Source organism: Orbicella faveolata, unplaced genomic scaffold, assembly GCF_042242905.1.
Source record: "Orbicella faveolata isolate gen_17 unplaced genomic scaffold, um_ofav_v1 contig_3, whole genome shotgun sequence".
NCBI classification, from domain to species: Eukaryota; Metazoa; Cnidaria; class Anthozoa; order Scleractinia; family Merulinidae; genus Orbicella; species Orbicella faveolata.
In genome coordinates this window covers 7243632-7270528 of record NW_028301558.1, presented here as the reverse complement: position 1 = coordinate 7270528, position 26897 = coordinate 7243632, and the positions used below count along the sequence as shown (strand labels likewise).

Here is a 26897-nt window from a genome sequence, read left to right as displayed (position 1 = left end):
ACAAGTGTTTAAACACAGCTGTTAAGCTCTCTTTCGAGCTCATTTCAGCTTGCAAAGCAACACAAGCAGTCGAATTTGCTGCCGCTGTCACGCCAAGAAAACTCCTTCAACGCAATGGCTACAACATATCACACGCTCTGGGCTCAACCTTGTACGGTGGGGCGAAAGACATCGGATGTATACACAAGGGAAGGGCTAGGGATGCCTTCACAAAAACCGAGTACTTCTTTGATTCTGGGTCCCAAGCGCAGGCTTACGGCGGTGAAGGAAGTTTTGTATAATCCGTGTCTTCCAACTTTAAGACGAATGGATATGGATGAAGTACTGAGGAAGCTAACGGATGAGCACTCTCGCCATTCGACGCCATGTAGCAAAGGTGATTATGAGTGGCTGACAACTTCTTTTAGCTCGCACATTTGTAGTGTATCCATGATAGAGTGCTTTGTTTCCTTGACAACCAAGTAATTATACTTGTTACTCCTACCATTTCAACATTAGGGTGATAATGGTAAAATCGAGCTCACAACACTGACTACACAAGCGAGATATTATTCGTCCCCATGGCCAGTTTTCATTATTTGCCCAAGATAGTATTTAATTGAATCTTTGTTTTGATGCAGTCCAAAAGATATCGAAGATCTCAATTGCATAAGTTACAATGGTCAATCCTAAAAATACTAGACTTTATGTCCCTTCGATCATTAGATGTAAGCAAAATTGTTTTATGTAGAAAAATTGTGACGATAAATAAGGATTACTTATAACGAGGTTTGACAAAAGTTCCTAGCTATCAACGTTTTTTCGCTAGTTCACTAGTGCCAGTTCTCCTCGTAGTCACGCGGTATGATATCTCATTGAACAAAAAACAAAAGTGGTTCATACAAACGCATTTAGTTACATTGTTAATAACCTGGACACGGTTCTAGTGAAGCAGGCGATCGAAAAGACGAGAGTTAAGGCCGTAAAATGTCGCGTCATCTTCAACTCGCGTTGAGCAGTCGCTATTACGATCGCCAAGGGATCAGGTTTAGTCAACACGACGCTGTCAGACCGCACGGCACAGACTACGGCTACTCGCCTCCGCGGCGGATGCTGGCTGCAGTGAAGGAAGCCATGATTCATCCGAAGCCGCCGACTTATCGTAAGATGGATCGCGACAACGCACTGTGTAAAATGCCGATTGAACATTGCAGGAACTCTACCTCGAGATCAGCTGGTGAATATGGAAAATAGTTATTACCTTTGCAGTTGAGATATCAAATCGATTAGACGTACTAGCACAGTATAACTTGATAGCGTTAAGTTAAAATTAAGTGTTGCCAGTTTACGGAATATTTCTGATAATTTTTCACTCCTGAATTTTTCTACCTTCATACGAACTTGATAAAACGCCTACACGTATTTCTGTCCATAAGCCGTTAGGATTTACTTTCAACTTTGATATAAAACCTATCTTTTGTCCTAACACAACCAAAAACACGCCATGCATCTATAACATGCTTAATTAGCACTGCCACAGTTTAACAACTGTTTGGTTCCCTATCAAAAATAACAAACCAAAGTAAATAATATTATTTGGAACTTCTAAGATACATAGCCTTGAATACGGTAATTGTTTAGGTTGTGTATAGAGTCTATTCACTTGGTGGAAATTCAAGTAGCTTTGGAATCAGACATGAAAGTTCCTCATGGTGCCCTCACGTTTTTATTATAGCTTATCATGATCAAACAGTCTTGAATTTATCGAAATTATAAACTTGCTCAGCTCAGAATTTTATCTCTGATTTTAAAACCCAGATCTCCACATGACGGAAAATGACAACACAAAAGTCCATAGCAACAAGGCGCGCGCGCGGAGCTCATTTCGCGGCATTGTCGTCGCGCGCGATTTACTCGGATAAACGACAAATCGGCTAAAAGTCCAAACATTGTTCTACGCGGAAAATCGTGGGTGAAAATATTTGAACTTGGAGGAGCAACGAAACGATCAGACATGTTTATCAACACGATGAACGATTCAATAATTCTTTCAATCGTTTAGCCGGGGCTTTGCTTTATTGCTTTAGCATTCCGCCTATTGTTACTTTTGGCAACGGCTGCTCGACTAAAGGGATGAATTTTGTCATCATAAATATCATTTACACGCATTTTTGCTTTAGGGCAACAAACGCTTTTTTTTTTTTTTTTTTTTTCAAATTCCGTTATCGAAAACTAGTCTAAAGCTACTAATTGCAAGCTGTTTGCTTGTCAAACCTGCAGCTTCACAAAAGAGCCCAGTTAAGTTAGCTTCGTAGCATGATTTCTCGCATAAATAATCCTTTACTTGGAGAATAGAGATTGACATTCTTGACCTCTCGAAGATGACTAGACAATACAATAACTTTAAGCGTTTTTGTTGCATGCAAAATTGGTGGCCTTTCATTCGCTTGAATTCTTATGAAGAAACTTAAGTATTTTGATGATAGATAAGTATACATGTATCTATTCTCGGGATACCTAAATTTGCCAGAGTCACTCGTTCAACACCAAAAGGCACTTAACAGTTTTCAACAAGACGAGTAAAATACCAGCTTACAATACAAAAAGCTGCATTTAAATTAGATCTAAACGTTGAATATCTTCGCAGAAAGATAACTAAAGCCGACACAAATTTGCGCTTTGCGTACTAGCCTACGAAGGAAGAATTAAGACCGACAAAGGTGAATTTTTTTAACCATACTGAAGCTCGCCACAGCAAACTAAACCCCAAAAGTTTGATACCTTGATGCAAATTTGCTTTGGTAAGCGACTTTTGTTGCCCGATAACGCAGTGTTTTCACACAACAGCTAATTAACTCGGTATGTGGTCACTTTAAAGTACGATTCCCTCGAGATTGATAATTAACTTTGGGATGTTGCTTTCTCCAAAAAGTATTAAAACTTACATAACATGCTGTAAGCTTCAAAGAGCAAAGTACGTGACCACTTCATGTGGGCTTCTTTTTTTAACAACACGCTGAATTCTTTGAAGTGAGTTCTATGCTACGTTAATTCGATATGCGGTGAAAAGTGACCGCTAATAGACTCTGATTAACAAAAGCTCCGAATTATGTCACAGACGGATTACGTCACAAAAGCCTTGCGCGTCACTGATTGGTCTAAATCCATAAGCCATTAAATAAAGTTTCACCTTGTGTGAAGTGGGTACAGTCAACACAAGCCGGCCCGAGGTCGGTTGCGAACAAAAGGGAAAGCTTCTTTATTTATAAACTCCACGATCACCAATCTTTGGTAATTTGGCAAATTTCTTGACACCGAGTTTTCGCGCTGTACGCGTTTTGAAACTCCATGTCGACCGCGATTCAAACGAGATTGCACCCACGCTTCAGGGACCGATCTAACATGCTGGCTTCGGTAAAAGAAGGGCTTTACCACCCGATGCTACCAACATTCCGGCGAATGGACATGGATACGGCAGGGCATAAATTACCTGAAGAACACTCGCGTACCACAACGCCATTAACAAAGGGTACTCTGACTGAGACATGGCATGGCAGACAAGCTTCTTTGTCGAGAAAAAGATGAATCATTCTTACTTTTTTTTTCAGACGATTTTAGAAGCAGCACTATCACGTTGTTCCGACCAGCTGATAAACCGTTGTCAGGCACGGTAAGTCGATATCACGGATATTACTCGGTATAAAACTGCAGAGTATTCTAATAAGCTGTTTCAGTGTTGTAGTTTAATTAAGAACTTTATTAAATCTGCTTAAATCTTAATAAGTGAATGTTTGCTTTCTTTTCAGCGAATAACAGAAACGGGGAGACAACTCCAGTCCACGTCCTACCAACCCATCGAATCTGGGTAAGCCTATAAATTTCTGGCGCCGGGGCTAACAATCAGGCTTACGCACGGAGATTGCGCGGAGCGCGCATTTTGGGTCATTTTGCAGTGCAAGGAAGACAATTTTGAAGTAAAACCGTCTACTTGTGGTTGGCATCGCAGCGAAAGTAAAATCATTAATTATGATATCCTTGCAAAAGTTTTGTTGACTATTGTGCAAGGCGCGCGGCAACCTTTGCAAGTAATCAGAGTGCTTACAAAAATTTCCAACAAGAAGCTCGACGTGTTCATATTTTAAATAAATCGCAGTGTCTTCTTTCATTCTCATCTTTTTCGCGAAACGCTTTGAAGGTTTAACAAGTGTGTTTACAATTACCGGTGGTTCTGTTGACAGTAAAAATTGCGCATAATGCTTGATCTCCCAGAACAAAACACGTAGCTTACCAGATTAGTACAAAGACAGTATGCGGCACTTTACAAATCAAACCAAACTGATCCAAACTACAGGGTGTATATAGATCGGCTCTCAGACGAACAACATAGCGGGCAAGTTTTCGATTAAACTGCTTCGTACAATAAAACGGCGATACTCTCGTTTGAAAATATTTTCTCTGTTTTTTATTTTCACTTTACAGCGAGTTTCTTTGACTTTTCAAAAAGGTAGGAGGCGATTCATTGAAAATTGCGATGTCGTCGAGTTTTTTTAGTTTCGATTGGCTCATAGCTTAGAAGTGATCTCACTTTATTTCATCGAGAACACGAAAAAAAGCAACATCAACAACAACAAACAAACCAAACAAAACGTTCCGTGAAAGGACACCGAAGTTTATCAACTTGAAGTTATAATTAACAATTATTCCACGCTAGCGCGTGTTGGATATGAGATGGTGTATCAAATAGGGGGGAGGGGGGAGGGGGGAGGGGGGAGGGTGGTTTTATTTCTTATTTTATTCTGACCAAGATCGTAGTTGTTTGAAAAGGTTCACTTTTTCTATCGACGGCATGTAAACTGAACGAAAAAAATAGTTGCTTTTTCTGTATTCTAATTAATAAGAGTTTTAAATTCTGAACTCTTCTCGTGTCTTTGCTGTGAAGGAAAAAAATATTAATTACTTAAAACCTTTCTCTCGATGTCTATCCACAGTGGAATGGCGGAATTTTTAAAGCGATCTATGACGTCACAGTCTCAGAAGCAACCCTCCCCTCTTCCTCCAAATGGTAAGTTTAGTTTTAGTGTCACTACACAACCTTTCAATGAAACCAGTCCAGAACTACTAGCGAAAATTAAAAGAACTCGAGGAAATTTGGCTCGCGTTAATGTCTGGCGCAGCAACTACTGAGGAAAAACGATACGCCATCTGGACAGGGAAAGCGCAAGAAAGTAGTAACCTTATTGGGGTGAAGGGGACAGACAGTGAGAAACGAGGGCTACCCTGAGAACAGGCTCCCGGCGAGGACGGAAAAAAATTCGGCGAGTGAAGTGAGGCGTGAGCGCGAAACTGAAGAATTTGGGAAGGAGGGCCTGTATGGCGCTGCTTGAATCTCAATTCCAAATAAAATGTTCGGCAATTTCTCCGCTACCAGTGAACATTTCAGTCCACTTTTCAGCCGTACGTAAATTTTGTAGATCTCTGATCTCAGCTACCAGTCAAAAAGCGCATCATTTTTCGGCTGATAGTTGCAACGTTGACCAATACCAGGAGCCATAATCGGGGACGGAGACCGTAAGTCTCGGGATTTGCGCGCACCTATGATATGGGACAATTTTTCTATTTTTAGAACAAATTGCGCCATCCTGACGTCATATATCCGCGCGGATTCACGCACATGTCAGGGGCTCTCGCGTGGATGTTGTCACGTTGCGTGATCAAATGGTGAGAGTTGAGAGATTCTCTTGCGTATTTTTCTCAGCGATGGCAGGGAATAAGGCAGGGAATACGAACCAGGGCGCTTATATGTAGTTTTATGCTCTGAACTAACGGAAAATGTGGGTTTTTCAGGGTCGAAAACAAGACTTCAATCTCGCGCTGGGAATGAATAATAAGATCTGCTCACGCTAGTTGTAAGCTTACGCGTATGTTTTTGCGTTTGTTCTGACTTAAGAATATAGCAAGAAAACTCTCTACTCTGGTATTGAGTTAATTTGTGAGTTTCTCAGACAATGGTTAATCATAACCAAAAACTGTTTTCATGGTTGCTTATTGTTTCTGCTTGTTTGGTGAGTTTGCAAAAGTTTTGAAAGGAAAGTCTGACGCGTACAATTAGCTCATTTGCATAATGCAGCTCGTGCACTTTCAAGTCCGAGTCGGTGTTTTCAATTGTCAACAAATCTTGACAAAGATTCCTTTCGTTATCTTTTGTGCTGAGATGCTGCAACAAATTTCACGAACGCAAAAAAGGCTACTAACATCATGTGTGTTTCTTCAACATAAGCATAGTGAAGTTTTACACTGCGAAAATGAAAATAGACAGGAGTTTTGATAACTCGATCAACAAAATCGAAATCGTTATTCCAAGTTGATTAAAGAAAGCGTCATCGTAACTTTGCTGATTATTTCTGCTTTATTCACATATTTTCAGCTTAGCTGTTAATATGTTCTCAAACATTTATCAATCTTAAACATATTTAAAAACTATAGAGCTATTGTTTGAGTTCGATGTACGCTTTCACACGAAAGTGCGGCGGAACTTCGGTGCAATTTGTCATGTTTACTGACTGTACAAAACACGCATCGGCGGGCGCTCTCATTCATCGACAACAGAGAATTTACTTGATTTTTACACGAATAAAACTGAGCAGTATCTACGGACGTAAAGTTATTAAGGCCTTGATGAAACATCAAGCGTTGCTTACAATTCAAGCGAAACTCAAACTAGCAATTATTTTGTTTTACTTTTCGGTCGCGATAGACTGACAAATTCCTCGCAAGCGTGTGGCAAGAGGAGCTAGGAAACTATGAAGTCCTGAAGCTCTGCTATATCTAAATATATCCAGCTAGTTTTTTGCTGTGTAATGGAAAAGCTGTTAATCTTCAACATATGTGAAATTTAAAGTGGAGTAATGTACAGCTCATGTAAAAGAAGCATCCGTCGGAACACAACTTGGTCAGCGATATATATAAGCTTACAGCGGAACATACCTAAATTCGACACTGTCTTACTTCACTCAAACTGGAGCAGCTTACGACGAAAATACTTAAACAAAATTCCCACAGACGTAAACGCGTTGAGTTGTGGGCCAAAAACATGAAAATTTTCGGGAATTTCGGACGCCATTTCCCCTGCGCGACATCCGCAAAAATCCTCGCAGCATGTACGCGCGTGTGCCGCAGGTGATGGCGCAATTTGTTCTAAAAATAGAATTATTGTCCCATATCATGGGGACAACCCCAATACTTGAAATGGCGCGGGCTTACGGTCTCCGTTCCCGATTATGGCTCATGCCAATACTTAGCTATCAGTTTTAACCCGTACAGACCCTCGAGAGGGCTCCAGGAGGCAAAATAAAAACAGGTAGCGGAATTTCTTGGAAAACAGGATACGGGAGAAACAGACAGAACCAAATGAGTAATTAACTAATTAATTACTTAATATTACTGAAACTAAGAGAAATGTGAGAACCACAAATCTCTGACCCCCTCCCACACCCTTTCCCAAGGGCTAAAAAGAAACTGCCATACCCCTTCCTAAGGGGCTATATAGAAAGAGGCATACCCTTTCCTAGGGGTTAAAAAGAAAGAGCCACACCCCTTCCTAGGGGTTATAAAGAAAGAGCCATACCCCTTCCTAGGGGTTATAAAGAAAGAGCCATACTCCTTTCCTAGGGGCTAACAAAAAAGCCATACCCCTTCCAAGGGGTTTAAAAGAAAGAGCCATACCCCTTCCTAGGGGCTAAAAAGAAAGAACTATACCCCTTCCCAGGGGCTAAAAAGAAAGCACCACACCACTTCCTAGAGGCTAAAAAGAGAGAGCCATACCCTCTTCTCCTTGTTTTCTCTGTTAACCGTAAACAAACACGTTGCACTAAGTCTAACATTAATCACTGGCTAAACCATTGTTTCTCGAGAACCGTCAGAGCCGTACACGTTTATGCCTGAACCGTACCTTAAGTATTCAGCTGACCAAATCAAGTTTAATGGGTATGCTACAAGGTATCTGTCACCGAGAGAGACTGGTTCATGGAGGGTGAGTGAATTAATCACATTTCTTTGAAAAAAGCATTGCATATCAATGTAAACTGCAGGTTATCAGAAGCAAACTTTGATTTAAAGCTTCCGACACAGACATTCTTAACAACTTTTCTTCTTACGGTGAGATTGCTTGACAATAGACAAATCCCTCATTTGGGTTTCTGCTTTTACAGTTTGTTGAATAGCAGAAATACTGTTCTATATAGTAAGTGACGTCATGTAAAGAACAACAGGTCTTAGATCTCTCTTTCTCTTTACAGTACTCCCTGAGGCAAGAACCTTATATAGATCTGAGAGGGCAACGTCCTGTTCCTGCAACAATCTAGTAAGTTACACAAAGTCACGTGACAGGTTTCTTGGGTGGGGTTCATCAGTTAATAGTTATGCTGTGCAATGTTGTCATGTTTCACCCTGTTGGTTGTGGAAGAGCAAGGTTTTCACATGAATGCTACTTCGTAGAATTCTTGGTTTCCAACTAGCATATTAAACCACTGAGATGGTGGTAGATATCTATCAGTAGTTCTACCAACCAAACTGCTCTGTATTTTAAACTCTTGCATTCAATGCAAAACCATCAATAGTGAAGCTAAACAAGAAGTATTACTGATAAGGAGTTGATTAAATTAGCCTTTCAGGCCGGTATAATGTTAACAAAATTATTAGTAGAAACATTCATGGCACAAATGCTGATTCAATTTCATGTCTTTGTTTTCCCTTTTTGTTCTACAGTAGTCGTTATCGCGACGCACATCCAAGAGCCAGGTAAGATTTTGTAGAAGGTAATAGGGAGAGACTCTTTCTGCAACACATTAGCTTAAATTTCTCATTTCTCCACCCCTATTATTTAAATATCAGGTAATCTGCTAATAACAACAATTTTCATGAATTCATAGTAGCAAAAAATGTAACTAATGAACCTTTAGAGTTGCACCTTTGTTTCTCGTTTGACAAATACATACATGGTGTCTGAACCCCCAGTATTATACGATTTTATGTAAATTATGTTCCCCCTTCTCCTTCTCACTCATTACCAAGAATATGATTGACTCAAGACAATTTTGTACTCAATTTAAAATGCTGTGAACTTGGTCAAAGTATTAGCCTGCCAACAGGCTCCCTCTGGAACTGGAAGGACCGAGAAGGAACTGGGTGAGAAATGTGGTTGGGATTGGGACATCTTCCCCCCCTCTCTCTCCCCTACTCTTTCTTCTCTACACTAATTTCTACTCTTTCTTCCCAGTTTCTCCTCACCCTATCCTCAACTAGAGAGCCTGTTCACAGGCAATCAAAGTATCTAAGCTGCATTTCAATTGGTTGACTCTATTGTTTTGTTTTCTGCAGCGTTGCAGCAATGCACTGGCGGTGAAGCCTTTATGTGGTATAAACAGCTCTTCAAGCTTTTCTCAACAGCTGGTCCACCCACTGCTCTTAAAAATCGCCAGTAGTTTCCCTTTCACCTTACAAATACTAATTCAGCACCAGAGTGGAACTTCTGCCATACAAATGAAAGTGCTGTGCAGTTTCAATTGTCACAGACATGGAAAATTTTGGATACAAATACAATATTTTGGGAAAGTAAAACAAGCAAAATTGTAAATGGTGATAGATGTGTATACACATGTATATTGATAGATCACTAAAAAGATGGCAATGTTTGTAAATAAAAAAGATAGTATCACAACTGCCATGGTAGTGTTGATAATAGCTTATAAAAACCTACAAGCCCAAACATTGTCTGCACATGAGGCCATAAAAACTGCTATATTTCAATAAGTCTTGCGCATGATTACATCACATGCTCAAAATTTACTGAGAAGCCCCATTTACGAGAAATTCTTTCAAATGTCCGGCGCCTTTGTGTTGCATGTTTTCATGAGGGTATCCTTTTCATCTTTGCTGCTTTGGGAATTTTGTCCAAGATAAAATAAAAGTTGCAATTCGAATTTTAAAGTGAGGCTTGGTGGTGAAATGTGCTTGTCTGATGCCATCACGCATAAGGCTATTGCTGAATTAAATACCCCTCTCACAGGCAAAACTGAAATTACGTTTGAAGGAATTATGTGTTAGGGTAGTTAGTTAACAGTCATTCAAAACCACCTGAAGTCTCTGTGAATTTATTTTTCCTAAAAAGTGCTGAAGAATGCAGCCCAGCTGGCCTATGGTGTCACACAGGATAAATCAGAGTAATGGTACATAACTATAACTTTGCTGTGGATCATCTTGCTAGAACACTACTTCCGTTCTCTCAATGACTGTAGTCTTCTGGGTTTTCCTCACTGAAATAGATAGTCTTGGCAGCAAAATGGCAATAATCTTAGTCTTGTAAGCACCACTGGGATAGAGAAACACTAAGAACGTTTGTAACAACGAGGCTTTTTTTGTAGAAGAAAAGATATGTTGGGAAGTAATTATTAAAAAAAAAAGGCAAAACAAACTAAAGAATGAGGTGCTCAAATCGTCACACGTGGCTGTCACACCACTTAAATTGTTAAGGGTTCTACAACTCTTCTTTGGCTGCATCAGTCTTGAATTGTTTCAAGATGTTGTGACGCACACTGAATTCATCCCTCTTAGTGTCACTGATGGCACCACCTAGACCAAAACATGGAAATTGCAAAACGGTCAATAATGAAGAATGGCGCTACTGCTTAAAACAGCAGCTGTTGTTTAATCTGGTACAATTTAGGATGGTTGGTCACAAACCCTGAGCCAAAAAACCTGTCAGCTGCATACAAAGCTCTCAAAGGTGCAGGGTCATGCTAGATCAGGGATTTGCTCAATTATCAAAGTTAGATACCTTCTCAGCAAAGAGCCTTCAGTGAAAACATAACAAGAAAGAGCCTTGCACTGTCAGCAGCAAGACTATGCAAAACTATTCTAAGTAACGATAAGGTCTAGTAATTCCACTGAATTATTAAAAAACAAAACAAAAAAAAAAACACTATTAAACTGACCTTTTCAAACAGTCCTTTTACATTTCTTTTAATTTTTCTTAAAAATATGGACAATAAGTGGACTGGCTATAGAAACACCATTACTATTAAAATGGTGCTTTGCAATAATATTATTATTATAAGTTATAATTTGTTTCATTTGTGTGTAGATGCAACACAACAGGTTCTTTGAAAGATTTAATTAATCTCCCTTAGCTACTGTATATTTAACTAACCTAACCTGTCTAGAAATTCAGATAATTTTGGTATGGTACATTAATTCCACTGGTAGGTCCGACAAACATGTGATAAGTTGTACATTGTGTTGTGTGAAAATGCAATCTTACCAAGGAGGCGTTCCAAGCGATCAATTTCAGTAGTGACAAATGCATCTCCTCTAGTCTGTACCCTCTCCATGACCTTGGTGTAATAAGTTGCAACCCTGGAAAAATGTACAGTATATGTGTAAGAAACAAATCATATGTCATTTGAAATTAAAAAGACAATATCAATGGCAAGACCATGATTATCTTACGTACAGTAGTATTATTATTGTTTTATTGATTTGAAACTAAAAGTCAGGAGTATTTTTCTTTGTCAAGAGATCAGAGAGAGTCAGAGTAAAACAAGACCCTAGTGACAAACCCAGATGCACAATTAATATACAATTACACACTATCTTAGGTTTAGTGTCCTTAGTTAGTGTACTGAATGGCAGATACAGGCATCAGAGGTTCTATTTCAGCTTGAACTGATTGGTCATGGAATCAACTGAAAACTCACAAAAATGGTTTAAGCCTGCAGTAGAAGAACTGGATAGAGTAATGCCCAAAAGCCAAAAAGGGGCATGGATAGGCAAAATTGGGGAAGATTAAAACAGATGGTATACATGTATGGGTAAACTTGCAAAATTATGCGCAAGTTTTTTCACGTTTATATCAATTTGTACAAGAAAGTGTAATTTAATATGCATGGAAATCATCCTCATTTGTTATGGGGTGGTGATTTCCCCAATAAAATACTCTTGCCCTGCCATTGTGAAGTTTAGAGTTCCTAGTTAACAAACACAAACAGCATTACCAAAAATACTCTGACCTAGCCCCATCAACTTAGCGTTAGGATTATATGAACTTGGTAAATTTATAGTGGAGCTCCGGCGGCCCAAAGGGTTGCCAAGCAGAGCACCATACCCATATAGGAAAGTAAAGGAAACCCAAGAATTGATTTCTCATGGTTATCATGGCTAGCGGTATTGCTCATGAGCGTGTACGTATGACGGCAATGGAGGAGTTGTGCAAGATGGTGGGCACACTCCAGCTAATAGGGTGACAGAGATACGTAGATTTGGTTTATAGCGTACTTCTTTGATATGGGACATCCATGTTATGGTCAATTGACACCTGTCAAAACAAGGTATCTGCTGACTCGTATCATGTGACCATATTGTGGGCTCAAGTTTAGAGGCGAGGTTTTTTTTTAAAAGTTGACTGCTGACCAAGGGCTGGTTTTCGGTTGAACCGCAGGCTCATGTCAGGTTAACTTGATGTAAACAGTTGTTCGGAAGCTGGTTAAAGTTAACCCAAGATCAAAAGTTAACCAAAGTATTAATTTTTCTTGTACACAAATACTTTTCACTGCTTTTGTTTTGTGTAGTTTGAGATTATTCAAACTCAAAACAGAAGTCTAAACAATATACAGAAAATCTCAACGCAAAGTTACAAAACTCAAATCAACATTCTTGCTTATCCTGGGTTGGCTTAATCGAGCTTTGAACAACCAGGCCCAGGAGCTCTGCTTTAAGGCTTGGCTAAAGGTACAGGATCCTAGTGGATTTGATCAGCAAATTGAAGATTACCAAACAATAACAAAGAAAGGCTGACAGTTGAACAGTTGGGACTAAAGTTCATACTTCAAAAAAATATAGCCTTCAGTCCTAACTATATGGCCAGTCATTTTTTTTTTCTTAGGATTATAGTCCAGTCTGGGGAGATGGCCTGAAGATTGGAGTTATGAGCCATGCCCCTAGGGTAAACAAAGAGAAATCTACCTCTTAGGTTTAGGCTAAGGATGTTGGATACTGGCAGAAGATGGTATGGAAGGGGGCTGTGGTAGTGGGGCATCCTCCAGTATCCTGACAGCACCCCAAATAGGAGATAAGACAAGGATACTACTAACTATGAACTCAAGAGTAAGTTCAGTCATGAAACAACAACAACAACCACCATTTTATTTTGCATAATTCAGAGAATATCATACAGTGTTGTTATACCTCCAACTCAAATACATTTTCCAACTGGAGGAGAAAGTGTCATGTGTTGTAGGTCAAAACTCACTAACTCCCTAGGGAACAACAACTTGAACTTTTGACTTTTGCATGTGATCGTGTCGTGCTCCTTGAAACCACAGCAAATTTGTGTGCCAGCCGGCATAAAGCAAATGATTATTTCGCAGTTTTTTTTTCTATTTTTCAGTTGGGAGGTATAACAAAACACTTAATGACTAGCCCTGCGGGAAATAGTGAGTTTTGTTTCGGGCCACAAAAGTCACTGATTCCTGTGGGGCAAGTCGTTAAGAGCTTACATGACAATTTGATTTCAAAGAGCTACTAAAGGCTTGCATTTGCTTACTTTGGATCTTCTTGGGCATCAATGAGGGACTTGGCTTCTTCTAAGATTGCATCACGCTTGTCCTTGAAAAAGCAAACAGACACAAACAGTTATCAGTGGTAACTGCAAAATGAACATTAAAGTTAGTGTGCATATAAGATCCTACTACAGTATGATTTGCTGCCACTTACCGTATTAGCCATGAAATCTTTGGCAAACTCATCAAACTTGTCGATCCTACCAGCCTAAACATAAACAGAAACGACAAGATTTTTTCAAAATACAACCTTTACCACGGAATAAGTTAAAACATAGCTAACAATGTCATGCTATCAAACTCAGTGCGGGAATGATGTATTAAGGAAAAATGTCTTGAGAACCTCCACCCAAATATTTATCTAAAATGTATGCGGGGAGCTAAACAGCTGGCTTACTGGGTGCTTTTCTCTGTGTGATTTGACCACCAACATGTTAAAGTTAATTACTGCTCTCTCTTGGAGAATTGTCTCTGTAAGGCTAATGGCATGAAGGAGACAGTTATTGGATAATGGCAAACATTACCTCTGCACTAATTCCTCCTCCAGAAACTCTGTTAGTTTTGCACTTTTCATTTAAAAAGTCTATAAAGTCTTGCTCACTGCGACCTCCACTGTACTATAATAAAAAGGACAGTTTTATAAAGCATAACATGAAGGAATTTCATATGCTATGATTGGTCAGGTCATTGTACCTCCATAATAAAATATGACTGGGTAAAGTAATTAACTGTGATTACAGTTTAATCACCCCTGGAATTTAAAGGGCTAAATAGTCAGAGTTGTCACAAAGTTTTGGGATAAATGGCCTATATTGTTGGAGTTGGTGACTAATTTTGCCATTTCTTCTCAAGAATCAAATGAATACCCAGAGAGTGGTGGCAAAGATCAGGAGGTACACCACGCAGATGTTTTGTGCTGGAAGTGAGCCCCCATTGTACATTTGACAACCCTGTAAACATAAATTTATCAAAATGGTCATACTTAATAATGCCATCATAATGACTCCACGGCCAGAGGGAACCATTTAACATTTTGCATTTATTCAACAAAATGATGCAAACAGAAAAATCAGAAACTTATGACATGCAGGAAATTTGATATACTTACATTATTGTTGATAAATGTAAAACTTGAGAAAATTAAAGGAGCTATGTAAAATACGGTTTGTGCAACTTGAAAAGTCTAGCCAACATTTTTCAAGTTTGTAGTTCGTAATCTGAGTCAATCTTCTCAATCCCAAACCATTCTTGTTCCTTTACAGTTTACTATCATCTCTTTGGTGTGTTTTTGTATCTTGGTAAACTATTATTATCAGGATTCCTTTCATTTAAATTCACATCCTTCCTATCTGAGCCACTTTAAAACATGAACAAGTAGACTCTGTGTGAGAAGAAAAATGCTGTTTGCTATTTTCAAATATCTCTTTTCGTTTCAGAGATACTCAAGTTTATAAAATATGCAAATTAGCCAAGTAATGATGTCATATTAAAACTCAACTGGATTTTGATCAATATAATGAAAATGGGTAACTCAGCCAATTTGCATCAGATGATTCTACTAGATGTGCTCCACAATATGAGCCTAACAGTTTTGTTACCATGGCAACATACTAGGCTCCAGACCTCCCTGATATTAAAGGCTTTTTTTGGCATTCCGTTTTGAAATTGGCCAATGGCAATTCATCTGTATGATCCAGCAAGCATATAAAAATGTTAGGTTGAGTTCAAGGCCTTGTTGAATATTTTTTGAGCTGAAAATCACTAAAACATTGAAATCAGGCTAGAGGGGACTGGAAAAGAGTGAGTTGCCATGGGAACTATAGGTTTGTTGTCTGTATAACTATAAGCCTACCAAGTTTCAGTGGTCACTACTGTAAATTGAACGAGTTAGCTCTATTATTTTTATCTACTTGGTGTAATATTGAGTTGAGTGCAAGACATCATCAGTCCTCTCATTTGCATATTTTTCATATTTTTCAAACGTGAAATATCTCTGGAGTTCACCAGTTATGCAGATATTTGCAAACAGTAAATGGTGTTTTTAAATCTTTTGTGGAATTCTAAAAAAACCTAAAAACCCAAAAATTTAAGGGATAAACAGTCCAGTCCGTACTCTCGACAGTTTGTTTGCGTTTTTTGTTTTGTTTCACAAAATGTAAACATTTTGCAACTACTTACAAGAAGTAAATTCAAAGTTTTCAAAACAACTGTCATTATGGATGTGAAGTGGTTGAAGCTTTATGCTTCATTCTTTCTCATATCACTTAGTGAAACAACTTTGCAGCTGTAAAAATCAATGAAGCTGTTGGAAAAAGAATTTGAAAGGCCTCAAAGATAAGGTATGTGGTGTGAGTGAGACTTATAATGTTTATAAACATTAGGGTGCTGAGACTGTGCCGCACAGACTGATAAATCATCTTTAAACTGAGGTAATGACCAAAATAATGCAAAAGATCGTTACTGAGCTCTTCAAATAAAACATATTTACCTCTTCTCCATCTTTGTTGTCTTTGGGGAAAAATTTAATGGTAGGGAAGCCACTGACACCATATCTGAAAATAACAAAACAGGTAAAACATTCAACAATAACTAGAATTAAGTGACAATGTGGAAACCCTATTATGAGGTGGCATAATGATAGTGTGTGACACAACTCTCTCAGTGCATCTCTCCACCCAGGAGCAGTGTTTTTGCCAGAGTGCACCATTGCGGGAATCCTGCATTACAATCAGAGATGGCCCCTAGAAAAATGAAAAAAAAAAAAAGGGCCAATTTGGCCCTTTCCTTTTACAAGACTGCAGGCTTAACACAGGCATAATATTTTAAAAGCCATCCCAGGGCTCGAAATTGTGATCAATACGGTCGTCAATGTAACAAGCATTTCATCCTTGGTGACCAAAACTTCTGGTTTAGTCGCCATAATATAGCACAATGGTGACTACATTTCTCTGTGTTGACGATCAATAACGGTTATTTTGTCACACATTATGTCCTTCTGGAAAATCATATTGAAAAATCTTTGTTTCTAAAACTTTCAACATAAGAAAAGAAGTCAATCCATCCTTTTGCTTTGCTGTATTGATTCTCTCATATTGAAAAACTACTAAATGGCTGACCGTGTTTGAAATCGCCCTATAATGCATTGCAAATCCTTGATCATTGACTACGTCATGTTGGCCTAAGGATTGTTCTCTTGTAATGCATGGATCCTTCGTACTAGTATTTGATTCAAAAGAAACTTTGTTGAGTAGAAACCCTTCAAAAAGCACTTACTATTATTGGCCCCTAAAAAAGATCTTCAAGCCACTTTGGCCCTCAAGTAAAATTTTCTGGCTGAAACACTGCAGGAGTATGTTGATGAGTACTAATGAAGTGTTGGGACAACCTGATAGAATGCTGGGGGGTCACCTGTGATGGACTAGCATCCCATCAAGGGGAATAACAACACTCCTCACTGCTTCCAGAAACTGCTACGAGAAACTAGAATCTGCTGCTATCAGAAACTAGAAACTGCTGCTACCAGAAACTAGAAACTGCTGCTACCAGGAACTAGAAACAAGTAAGAGTTAAATGTAAGTGCTGAGAGCTACGAGCCATTTGAGCTTAAATCGCTTATACTTCTACAACATCACTTACTTTTCTCCTAGATCTCTTTCCCCATCAGCATCTACTTTGGCCACAACACACTGGAAAAAGAAGAATCTTTTCAATCACACCCATTCAATTACTGCTACTTATCTCCTATAACTATATGCCCCTTAGTATGCATTTTTCTTTTTATCGATTAGATAACAAGCTCAAGATTTCTATCATCTCCTTGTCAGCTATCAGGCACAGAATGTGACACCAAATAATTGTTTTTAATTAGTATAAATCTACTATAGTTGTTCTAAACATAAACAACAATTCTCTTCATAGACCCTTCAAAATCACAAAAAAAGCTAGTCACTTACTCCAGCAAAATAGATAGTGAGTTTGCATAGCCAATCAGAGAATGGCATTTGTGATAGAAAACTAGTAAATTTCTACTTGAAAATAGAAAACATTTTTCTGTGTTTCTATCAAGTTATAGAAACACTTGGGGCCGATTATTTAAATGAAGTCTAAGTTAATCATTTTTTAGGGCTGAGCCGCTGTTTAGACATTGTCTCGATAAACAACGGCTAAACAATGCTTAAAATTCATTATTGAAACGTGACTGAACCGTGTTTTCTAGAGTCAATGGCTAAACCATGTCTTACAAGGAAATGCATTGTCTGCGGAATTATTTCGTATGCAAATTTCCAGATTTTGGTTATGGCTCTTAAACATGGCTTCTAAAACAAGCCCCACAACAAATGTCAGTGAACAAGAAAAACTTTAATTGGCTGAATTGGGTAGAGACTTTCCAGAAGTGGAAAGCAAAGACTACGACAGTAAAACCGTGTCGGCAAAAAAGGCAAAGGCATGGAAGGACATGCTAACTAAATTTAACTCCCAAAATCCTAACAGTATCAAACGTGACCTCAGTCAGTTTCAACTGATGCTGGAGGTGGCTGAAACTGCATTCAAAAAAAGAGCATGACTTACATCATCATGAAGCAAGAATAACTGGTGGAGGAAAAGCTCCTGCCTCCCCAAGTGAAGTAAGCAAATTAGTAGCAGATGTAATCCCAGCCTCAGTTAATCCTCTAGAGCAGGAATTTGATGATGATGCAGGGTAAGAACTTGATTTAAGGTGGGACAAAGACGACACGGAAGTTATTACATGTGAGGTGGAGCCAAACCTTGAAGCCAGTGGAAAAAGTCACGAAACAGGAGGATAGTCAGAAGTACAGTAATTTTCAATCGCTTCTAAAAACTGTTTTTTAGAATTGCCAATAACCCTCTGGAAAGTTCATGTCCAATAGGATCTTCATTGGTGTAAGCGGCACACCTCTCCTTGTTTCATGCTAAAGATCTTTGTCCAAAAGTTTTACGAGGTCACTGATGTACCGAGTCCTTTCTAAAGCGAAAACGCAATCAAAAGTCTTTGTGGTTGTATTCCTCTAATGGGTTAAATTTATCCCTAGAGTGCCAAATTGTTCGAACATGTATATTAAGTTGATTGGCATAGTTTCTTAGTACTGTCTATAGCGCAGAGGTCCCTCCATTTCAAAATGGCTGACGATAAAAATACCATTAAACAGTGTTTAAACCTACCTTTGATCAGGTCTACCTTACTATTGTTTCTTACTTGGTGTTTAGACACTGTCTAAACATTGTTATGGAAAAACAAAGTTTAAATAATCAGTAGTCTGGTTTACATGTAAACATGGCTTAGACGATGACTTTCATAAACGATGTCTAAACTTCGTTTAACTAATCGGCCCTTGCAGTTTGGGAGAATTCGAAAAAGCTGTGGGAACACTTGCTTGTGACCTGTGTGCCCACTATATTTTGCATACTACCAAACTTCCACCTGTGTATTTATAATTTTACAGATTGAAACACAAAATAGTTTTCATTTCTTGTTTGTATTGGAGGGTTGTCCAATACTGTTGAGTAGATTCCATTGGAAAAAGGGATCTTACGAATCGTTCGACTTGACAACCAATCCGACTGATTGAGTTGTCGATCGGAAAATTGCATCTCATTAGCGGGACTTAGAAAAATTAATATTTCACAATATTCCTGTGGCGGGGCCCTGGTGAAACTTTGTCGATTCAATTGATTCGTTCGAGTCGTCGAATGGAGAATTTTATTGACCATCTGACAAGTGACGTTGTCGATCGGATAATTGCATCTCATTAGTGGGACTTTAAAAAATATTTCACGACATTCTTCTCTGGTAGAGGCCAGTAAAACTTTGTCTATTTGATCGTTTTGTTTGATCCGTCGAATGGAGAATTTTATTGACCATCCGACAAGTGGAGTTGTCGATCGGAAAATTACATCTCATTAGTGGGACTTCGTTTGAATTCGAATTCGTTTGAATTGTCAAATGGAGTAATTTTATGACGAACCGGCAAATGGATTTGTCTCTATCGAAAATATTGCTTTTCATTTAGCGGTTCTTAAGAAATACTTTAAGATAACCGCTTGTTTAAGGGCTTCTATGAAATGTTAGTGTTTTGAGGCTTTCTCTTGCTGAGCTGCGTATGCCGGTTGGTTGTACTGATTATATTTTTGATTAGCTTTGATGTTTAGTCGTCTTTTGACAGTAGTACTTTAATTATCATCGTTTGTTTTGATGTGTTTTACTATTTTATCAATTGCGTCTGAGCCACTTGATTTTGCTGGTAGAGACGGTTATTTTTTCTTACTAGAATTGTTTTACAGTGATGCATACATTATTACTAGAGCTTGCACTTAATTGAAAATAGGGAATTTAATTCTATTTTTTGTCAACATGGAGTATAACCACAATCAGAAAATAGGTCCCCAAGACGTAACTGTGTCTAGTCTTCAGTAATTGAGATTTATACATTGTTGTATTTTACAGTCACAACGGTTATCCAATACTGTCGAGTAGATGTTCCCAAATAGCTGCCCTACAAAAGGGTGTCTCAGACTTTTGAATTTCGACCTCGTTAAAAACTTATGGCTTTGTTTGTTAAAGGATATCACAAGCTTTCGAGCATCAATCTTTAGGGTGGTATAAAAAGAAAACGAAGCGATCTTTGAGGAATCGGAGACACCCTTTTGAAAAGCAATGTGTAACGAATCATTTGCGATGTTAAACACATTGCGGCGATAATCATGGCTATAAACGAACTTGAAAAAAAAGAAAGGGTAAATATCGCTTCGCTGCGCAAAATTTAGAAAACTTTTGTTTTCGAAAAAAGAAAAAACGTAATCGAATTCTTCATTTATTTAGCTTTCAGAAAATGTACACTTTATTGGGGTTTATCTTTAAAGCCCTGCCACAAAACATATTAACGTGAGGTGGTCAATTGTGGTATACTGATGCCTTAAAATGCGTCTCAATCTCGCACCACAAACCGCGATCTTTCTCGTGTGCGCCAGGAATGTGTGCAGCTTCGCCATACAAAATACAAAGTCATTGTTCACGTTCATGCAGAGTGTTGTGCGTGCTTTCTATTAGCGAAATTTTTCATACTGATGTAAACAAAAAATTCGAAACATACCAGAAATTTATTCCGATTGTCATACGTTGTCATCGGTTGGTTCACGGTAGGATCATTGCGATAGAAAACTTGTTATGTTTGGCTTTATACTACCTTTGGTGTTTCTAGAACGAGGAATATTCATATCTTTATGTCCTTTTCCACTGTGCTTTTGTTATAGCGGCGTTTTGTTGATTGTCAATCATTGATTCATCGATAAGAGTATTTTTGCGATATACTACGGATATGTTAGCGGCATAAATGACCATGCAAAACGCATCTGTTTATGTCCTCTTTCACCGTGCTTAAATGACCATGCAATGTTTCGTTTATAATACCTTTGGTGATTTTAGAACAAGGAATATTCATGTATTTATGTCCTCTTTCACTGGTGTTTTTAGAACAAGGAATATTCATGTGTTTATGTACTTTTTCACCATCCTTTTCTTATAGCGATGTAAATGACTATGCAATGTTTTGTTTATACTACCTTTGGTGTTTTTAGAACAAGGTATATTCATGTGTTTATGTCCTCTTTCACCGGTGTTTTTAGAACGAGGAATATCCATGTGTTTATGCACTCTTTCACCGTACTTTTCTTAAAGTGGTGTAAATGACTATGCAATGTTTCATTTATACTACCTTTGGCATTTTTAGAACAAGAAATATTCACATGTTTATGTCCTCTTTCACAGTGCTTTTGTTGTAATAGCCTGTGAACGAATCGACAACATCCACGTTTCGCGGTGTGTCCATTCGACGAATTGAACAAATCGGTCGAATCGACAATGTTGGACCACTGGGTCTGTTGTCACTAATGAGATGCGATTTTCCGATCGACAACATCCAGGTTTCGGGTCGTGTCCATTCGACGAATCAATTGAATCGATCAATCCAACAGGCTTTATATCCAGCTAATAGGTAATGAGATGTAATTTTCCGATTGACAACGAATAGAAAGTTCTCTTTTCCAAAGGGAATCTACTCGACAGTATTGGATATGAGTGGTGTATTGGGAACTAAAACAGTTCCTTGCAAACAGTCTTTGTCTACATATCAGTCATTCAAAGTTGGACATAATATACACTGTAGCTATTAATAGCACATTTTGTTCTGTTGCTACAAACTTACATTTGGTTCATTCTTGAATGCCATCCCCACTTTCTCATAAACAGGGGCAAGGTTTTTACAGTGGCCACACCCTAAAAAAAAAAGACTTTTAGAACAGTCTATGCAATGAAAGAAAGCACAGGCTGAGAGAAAGAAACAAGACGAATCCACAACAGTCTAACCCTGAAAGATACATGTACCAATGTTTATTGTTGATCGACCAAAGTTATACATGTAGGCCTGAGAACGTGGTGGTAACCAGGGGTTTCATTAACATTTTCAGCAGGAAGACAACTGGTTTTTGCGCTTGAACAGAACTATTTGAACTTAACTTTTTTGTAAGGAAAACTTTCCTCTGGACAGTCAAACCAGGTGGGCAAATTTGAAAATCATCCCTGGCTCACAGTCGATCAATTTGCCCAGTCTCATCCAGACCTATTCCTGCATCCTATTCCTGCATTTTCATTGTTCACATCATTCATCTCTCTGACTCATTACCCCCAGCAATACTGCACAGCCCACAAAAAAGCCCTGTTCAACAGTCCAGGGCTAGTAGATAACTGCAATCAATTTTATTCAAAATCACATAGCTGGGCTGTATAAAGTAATTATAATTGATTGTCTGATTATTAATTAATTTTGGGGGCAAAGAGAAAGCACCTCCAGAGTGATGTGATCATTATCTTGGAGTGACATCTTTATTACCCTTGGAAGTCATATTAGCACAAAAGGAAGAATTAAGAAGAGTAGATACTGCGTATTCTTACATGGGGCGTAGAACTCGACCAACACGTCCTTTGTCTTGTCCAAGACTACTGAATCAAAATTTGAAGAATCCAAATCTACAACATCTGTCTTGGTCACTAAGACTGCCTTGTTACCTTGGGCACCTGAGAATGGGAAGAAAATGAAATTAGGAAATGACGAATGGGGTGATAGTCTTCAAAACATACAGGACTCCCAAATTCTACAAGTCTCTCAATGGAGGATACTAATGTAGTCAGAGAAACAACTGAAGCCTGTGAGAGAATCAAATAAGCTTTGTTCTGTGAGATAACCAGACAAGGCTGGAGAAACCTCAACACACTTCACAGGGTTGTAGTTAAGGAAATAGTCTCCCGGCTAAGATTTTCATCAAGCCGGTCTTTATTTTTTGAGAGAGACTTAGAACAAAATTTTCATCCCCAATCTTTTGCAACGCCTTGAATGCGGGGCTACCAAGCTTTGTGCTTACAAGATGGCAGACGTATACAGTACACGGAAAGAGGACATGCTAAACAAATGCTCAAAACAAGATTTTATTTCAATTTCATTATGCGTTATTATAGTGGCACCGATACTCAAGGTAGTAAGGAATTTACAGTATTCTAAACTTTTCATTTAGATGGGTCGATGATATCGAATGATTGTAGGTGCCTAACCTAAAAACCATTCACTGTCCTATACCGAGTGATCGCCTGCCAGAGTCCAGCTGGCAATCACCTCTTTTTCAGCTGGCAAATTTTGCCCACAGCTGGCACTTAGCGACAACTCTGACTTCAAGGAACAATTATTTTTGGCTGGGTCAGTGACAAATTCATGTGTATTATTAATTAAAAGGAATTTCATGTTGTAATTACCAGGAAATACCCAGGCTCACTTACCAGATTTACTCTCAATAAATGACATTAGATCTTTAATGTCCCTTCCACCTGAGTACCTTTTTGATAAATACAAAAGAAAATATACATGTATAAATATTGTGGTTATGATTTTATGGCATCTTAGAATAGAGGAGAAAATAGTAATTGTAGTAATTATAGTACTTAGCGTCATGGATGACAAATTACTCCTTCAAATTTCAGCAATAATTTATACTTTCACAAGCGGAATTACAGAATTGCCATTAATGTTTGATGTGAAATTTTCATGATACAATAACTAATTCTAAAACCCAGGATTGTAAGGTTAGCATAACTTGTCGCCCAAGATAATAAAAGGTAATCAAATGGTACACTTGTGAAATTAGGAAATAGTTTAATGCACATTTGTCAAAATGCAAATGATTTTCCTCCCCCAAAGGTTCAGAAAATTATAAGAATTTTACTACTGTTGGATTACCCACACTAATTTTTATTACCTATATGAGAGTGGCTGCCCATTCTCGTGAGCCAGGAGCTCACAATAAAAGTACTTGACCAAAAAATTGACTTAACAGTTGAAGATACCGGTTCTCAACGTGAGAAATACATGTACATGTAGTGTAAGAAAGAGAATTGTGTATGTAGCAGCTATTACAAGAATCCTTTACTACTTCATTCATGACTGTTTCCTGATAAGGCATAAGGGGTGATTGGAGCACATTTGTCAAAATTCAAATAATTTTCTTCCCCTAAAGGTTCAGAAAATTATTAGAATTTCACTACCATTTTATAACCCATACTAATTGTTATACCTATGAGAGTGGCTGCCCATTCTCCCAAGCCAGGAGCTCACGATAAAAGTGCTTGACCACAAAATTGACTTAACAGTTGAAGATACCGGTTCTCAACGTGAGAAATACATGTACATGTAGTGTAAGAAAGAGAATTGTATATGGAGCAGCCATTACAAGAATCCTTTACTACACCATTCATGACTGTTTCCTCATAAGGCATAACGGGTGATTGCATGGAGCTTTAAAAAGTTAGAAATAAAGGTTGGGTGATGTTTTTAAAACTCTATTACACAATACTTATATTACCACTAACACTACTATTGTCCTCGTGAAAGGGTTAAAAAAAAAAATGATCCAGCAAGTTGCTTACTCTTCAGCAGACGTGCTTCCTTTTGGAAAGTACTTGAGAGTTGGGAAACCACTGACTCCAAATCTGGAGCCAAGAGTTTTTTCTGCATCAGCATCAACCTTGGCAATGATTACATCAGCTTTAGCAAATACTGATCCTAATTTTTCATATGTTGGTGCAAGAGCCTTGCAGTGACCACACCCTATAAGAATGAAATTCAGCACACATAATACTTATATATAATTTTATTATAATGATTTTTATTTATTGTTATTTATTTTTTTATGATTATTTCATTTCATTTTGTTTTTTTATTTAGTGCATTAATGAGCAGATACTAAAAAATTACAAAAAGTGATCTTCTGAATACACTCTTAGATGTTCTTCATAAGCTGTACATCAAATTTGGGGTTTCCATTTAAAAATTAATGGCAATCCATTTGGGATGGTTAGGGTTGTTGGGCTCTTACTTGGTGTAGAAGACACAGTTGATGTCAAACAATAGAACAAAAGGACAAAAGAACAAGGAATACAATAAAGACTATAGGTTTGTCAGGCACTGTTCTATTGGAGTTCCAAAAATATCCATACCCCTCCCACCGAAGGTTTTTTTAGCTTGAACCCCCTCCCCCACCCCTCTGGAAACTCCATTTTAGTGCCATACTTTCCTTTAAAAAAGTGGGCTTTTGAAACCCCCTCCCCTTGGAATTTCTGTTAACCTTCCTTGGGGTGGGTATGGATATTTTCTGGAACTACACATTTTATGCTTCTTGGTGTCGAAGACACCAAGAAGCATAAAATAAACTTTGTTGCCATGCAGTTGGGTTTCATAACCAAGAAGGAGCTGGTCATCTGGGAGGGAGGGGGGGGGGGGGGGGGGGAGGTCTATCAGTCCTTGAAACCCAGACAGAAGGGGGAGGTCAAAAAATCTTACCATCAACTAGGAGAGATAAGAGATAAGGAAAAATGGAGTTTTGTGTTTCAAGAAAAACACATCCAAGGGTTAGGTATACCACAACAACTTGGACTATTTCCAAGGAAGGTGGCTTAAATTGCATGATGGTACTCAACATTTTCACACAGGCTGCATGTCTTTCATGTTTATCAGCAGAAAAGGTAAAGCTTTATTTTGGCTGATTATTGTTTGCAATTAAAAATAGTTAAATTAAAGAGAAGAATGGTTATGATTAGCCTGGCAAACATCAAAGGAGCAAACAAATTTTAAAAAGAGTTATGTTGGAAGGTCCACCACTATGTGCAATCTGTTGTTTTGCACTCAGTTATGCTATGCATGAATTACTTATAAAAGTTCTGAAACATTTCCATTGGTTAGTTCCTCAGTCAGTAGTAAATAACTAAATAAGCACTTTTAAATGACTGGCCCCTAAGGAAACAGTGAGTTTTGTTTCCCCAAGACCCTCACTGCAGGCTGGCTCACAAATTTGCCACGGTTTCAAGGAGCAAGACCTGATGACATGCGAGTCGAAAGTTCAAGTTGTTGTTTCCCTAGGGGAAGTTTTGTTTCCCCTAGGGAGTGAGTGAGTTTTGACCCATGACACATGACACGCTCTCCTCCAATTGGAAAACGTATGAGTTGGGAAGTATATCGGTGTGTTTTGTTCAAAGCCAAAGAAGAGAACAAAAACATTACATGTACAACAACGAACTTTGTCGGCATGCAGTTGGGTTTCATGACCATTTCACTTAATTAACCTCGTTTATGTACTCACAAGGCGCATAGAATTCCACAAAAGCAAATTTATCGCCATTTATAACCTAGGAAGAGAAATAGGAGAGTAAAGTTTACGTTAAATTGTTCGAAACGAACCTTAATAGAACTTAACAAACCTGCACAGTACGATAGTACAAAAACACGTGTCAAGGGCTAGTAGAGCTAAATTACGCTTAATTATTTGGGCAGCTGAGTTTGAATAACCATTCAGTTAAACATGAACAAAAATGTTAAGTAACTAAACTGTAACGATAAACTGATCTTTACTGACAGTAGTGAGCGAAAATCCCAGTCACTTCAATGCTGCTTTCAAGCTCCCATTGCTTTGTCCAATCATAGTCTGACACCGCTGTTAGAGTGCATCGCTAATTAGCGAGGAATCTCTTTGACTAAAAGGTCGCTAATAAAAACTTACCGAGTCAAAATTGTCATTCGTAAGTTGAATTACATTTGCTTGACATAAGCAAAGTCCAGCGAGTAAGAGCAGAACAGTCGAAATGAGAACCATTTTCAGCAAAACCTTCAGCACAAGCCTTCAGATGTCGACGAGAGACGAGAGGAGAAATCTGAAGGAACAGCCCGCGTTTGCGGGCCCAGCGGATTATCAAACAAA

The 26897-nt window shown here is 38.4% G+C and overlaps 2 protein-coding genes and 1 pseudogene across 5 annotated transcripts; 2 read left to right on the top strand and 1 right to left on the bottom strand.

Annotated features, from left to right (window-relative positions):
* The first annotated feature begins 46 nt into the window (after positions 1–46).
* Positions 47–9694, top strand: LOC110065256 (sperm microtubule inner protein 8-like). Of its 4 annotated transcripts, none has more exons than XM_089297804.1 (8): positions 47–376; positions 3588–3649; positions 3786–3844; positions 4968–5041; positions 7899–8008; positions 8274–8338; positions 8743–8775; positions 9355–9694. In XM_089297804.1, the coding sequence occupies exons 1-8, from the start codon at positions 115–117 to the stop codon at positions 9377–9379; spliced, it is 690 nt and encodes a 229-aa protein (XP_089153930.1). In that variant the 5' UTR covers positions 47–114; the 3' UTR covers positions 9380–9694. The 4 variants fall into 4 exon arrangements, with proteins under 4 accessions (XP_089153930.1, XP_089153929.1, XP_020628027.1 ...); XM_089297803.1 differs by having other exon boundaries at positions 56–376; positions 7890–8008; XM_020772368.2 differs by lacking the exon at positions 47–376 and adding an exon at positions 852–1216 and having other exon boundaries at positions 7890–8008.
* A 417-nt stretch (positions 9695–10111) lies between these two features.
* LOC110065286 (uncharacterized) lies at positions 10112–26874 on the bottom strand. The gene is made up of 13 exons (XM_020772415.2): positions 26700–26874; positions 26283–26328; positions 24574–24754; positions 23431–23486; positions 22555–22677; positions 21809–21879; positions 17226–17275; positions 16078–16141; positions 14114–14206; positions 13744–13797; positions 13574–13635; positions 11294–11388; positions 10112–10605 (listed from the first exon to the last, which is right to left on the bottom strand). Exons 1-13 carry the CDS (start codon positions 26790–26792, stop codon positions 10511–10513), a joined length of 1083 nt encoding a protein of 360 aa, XP_020628074.2. The 5' UTR covers positions 26793–26874; the 3' UTR covers positions 10112–10510.
* LOC149106209 (uncharacterized) lies at positions 17863–18495 on the top strand (annotated as a pseudogene).
* Positions 26875–26897: the final 23 nt, after the last annotated feature.

What these genes read in the sequence shown, in the direction of transcription:
- LOC110065286 (XM_020772415.2), bottom strand. Translation starts at nt 26,792, where the DNA reads ATGGTTCTCATTTCGACTGTTCTGCTCTTACTCGCTGGACTTTGCTTA. An exon ending in ACAACAAAGATGGAGAAGAG is followed by an intron (nt 14,207 to 16,077) that starts GTAAATATGTTT and finishes TTTTTATTATAG; the next exon opens with TACAGTGGAGGTCGCAGTGA. An exon ending in GATGCCCAAGAAGATCCAAA is followed by an intron (nt 11,389 to 13,573) that starts GTAAGCAAATGC and finishes ACATTTTTCCAG; the next exon opens with GGTTGCAACTTATTACACCA.
- LOC110065256 (XM_089297803.1), top strand. Translation starts at nt 115, where the DNA reads ATGGCTACAACATATCACACGCTCTGGGCTCAACCTTGTACGGTGGGG. An exon ending in TACCAACCCATCGAATCTGG is followed by an intron (nt 3,845 to 4,967) that starts GTAAGCCTATAA and finishes GTCTATCCACAG; the next exon opens with TGGAATGGCGGAATTTTTAA. An exon ending in CTCCCCTCTTCCTCCAAATG is followed by an intron (nt 5,042 to 7,889) that starts GTAAGTTTAGTT and finishes TTGTTTCTCGAG; the next exon opens with AACCGTCAGAGCCGTACACG.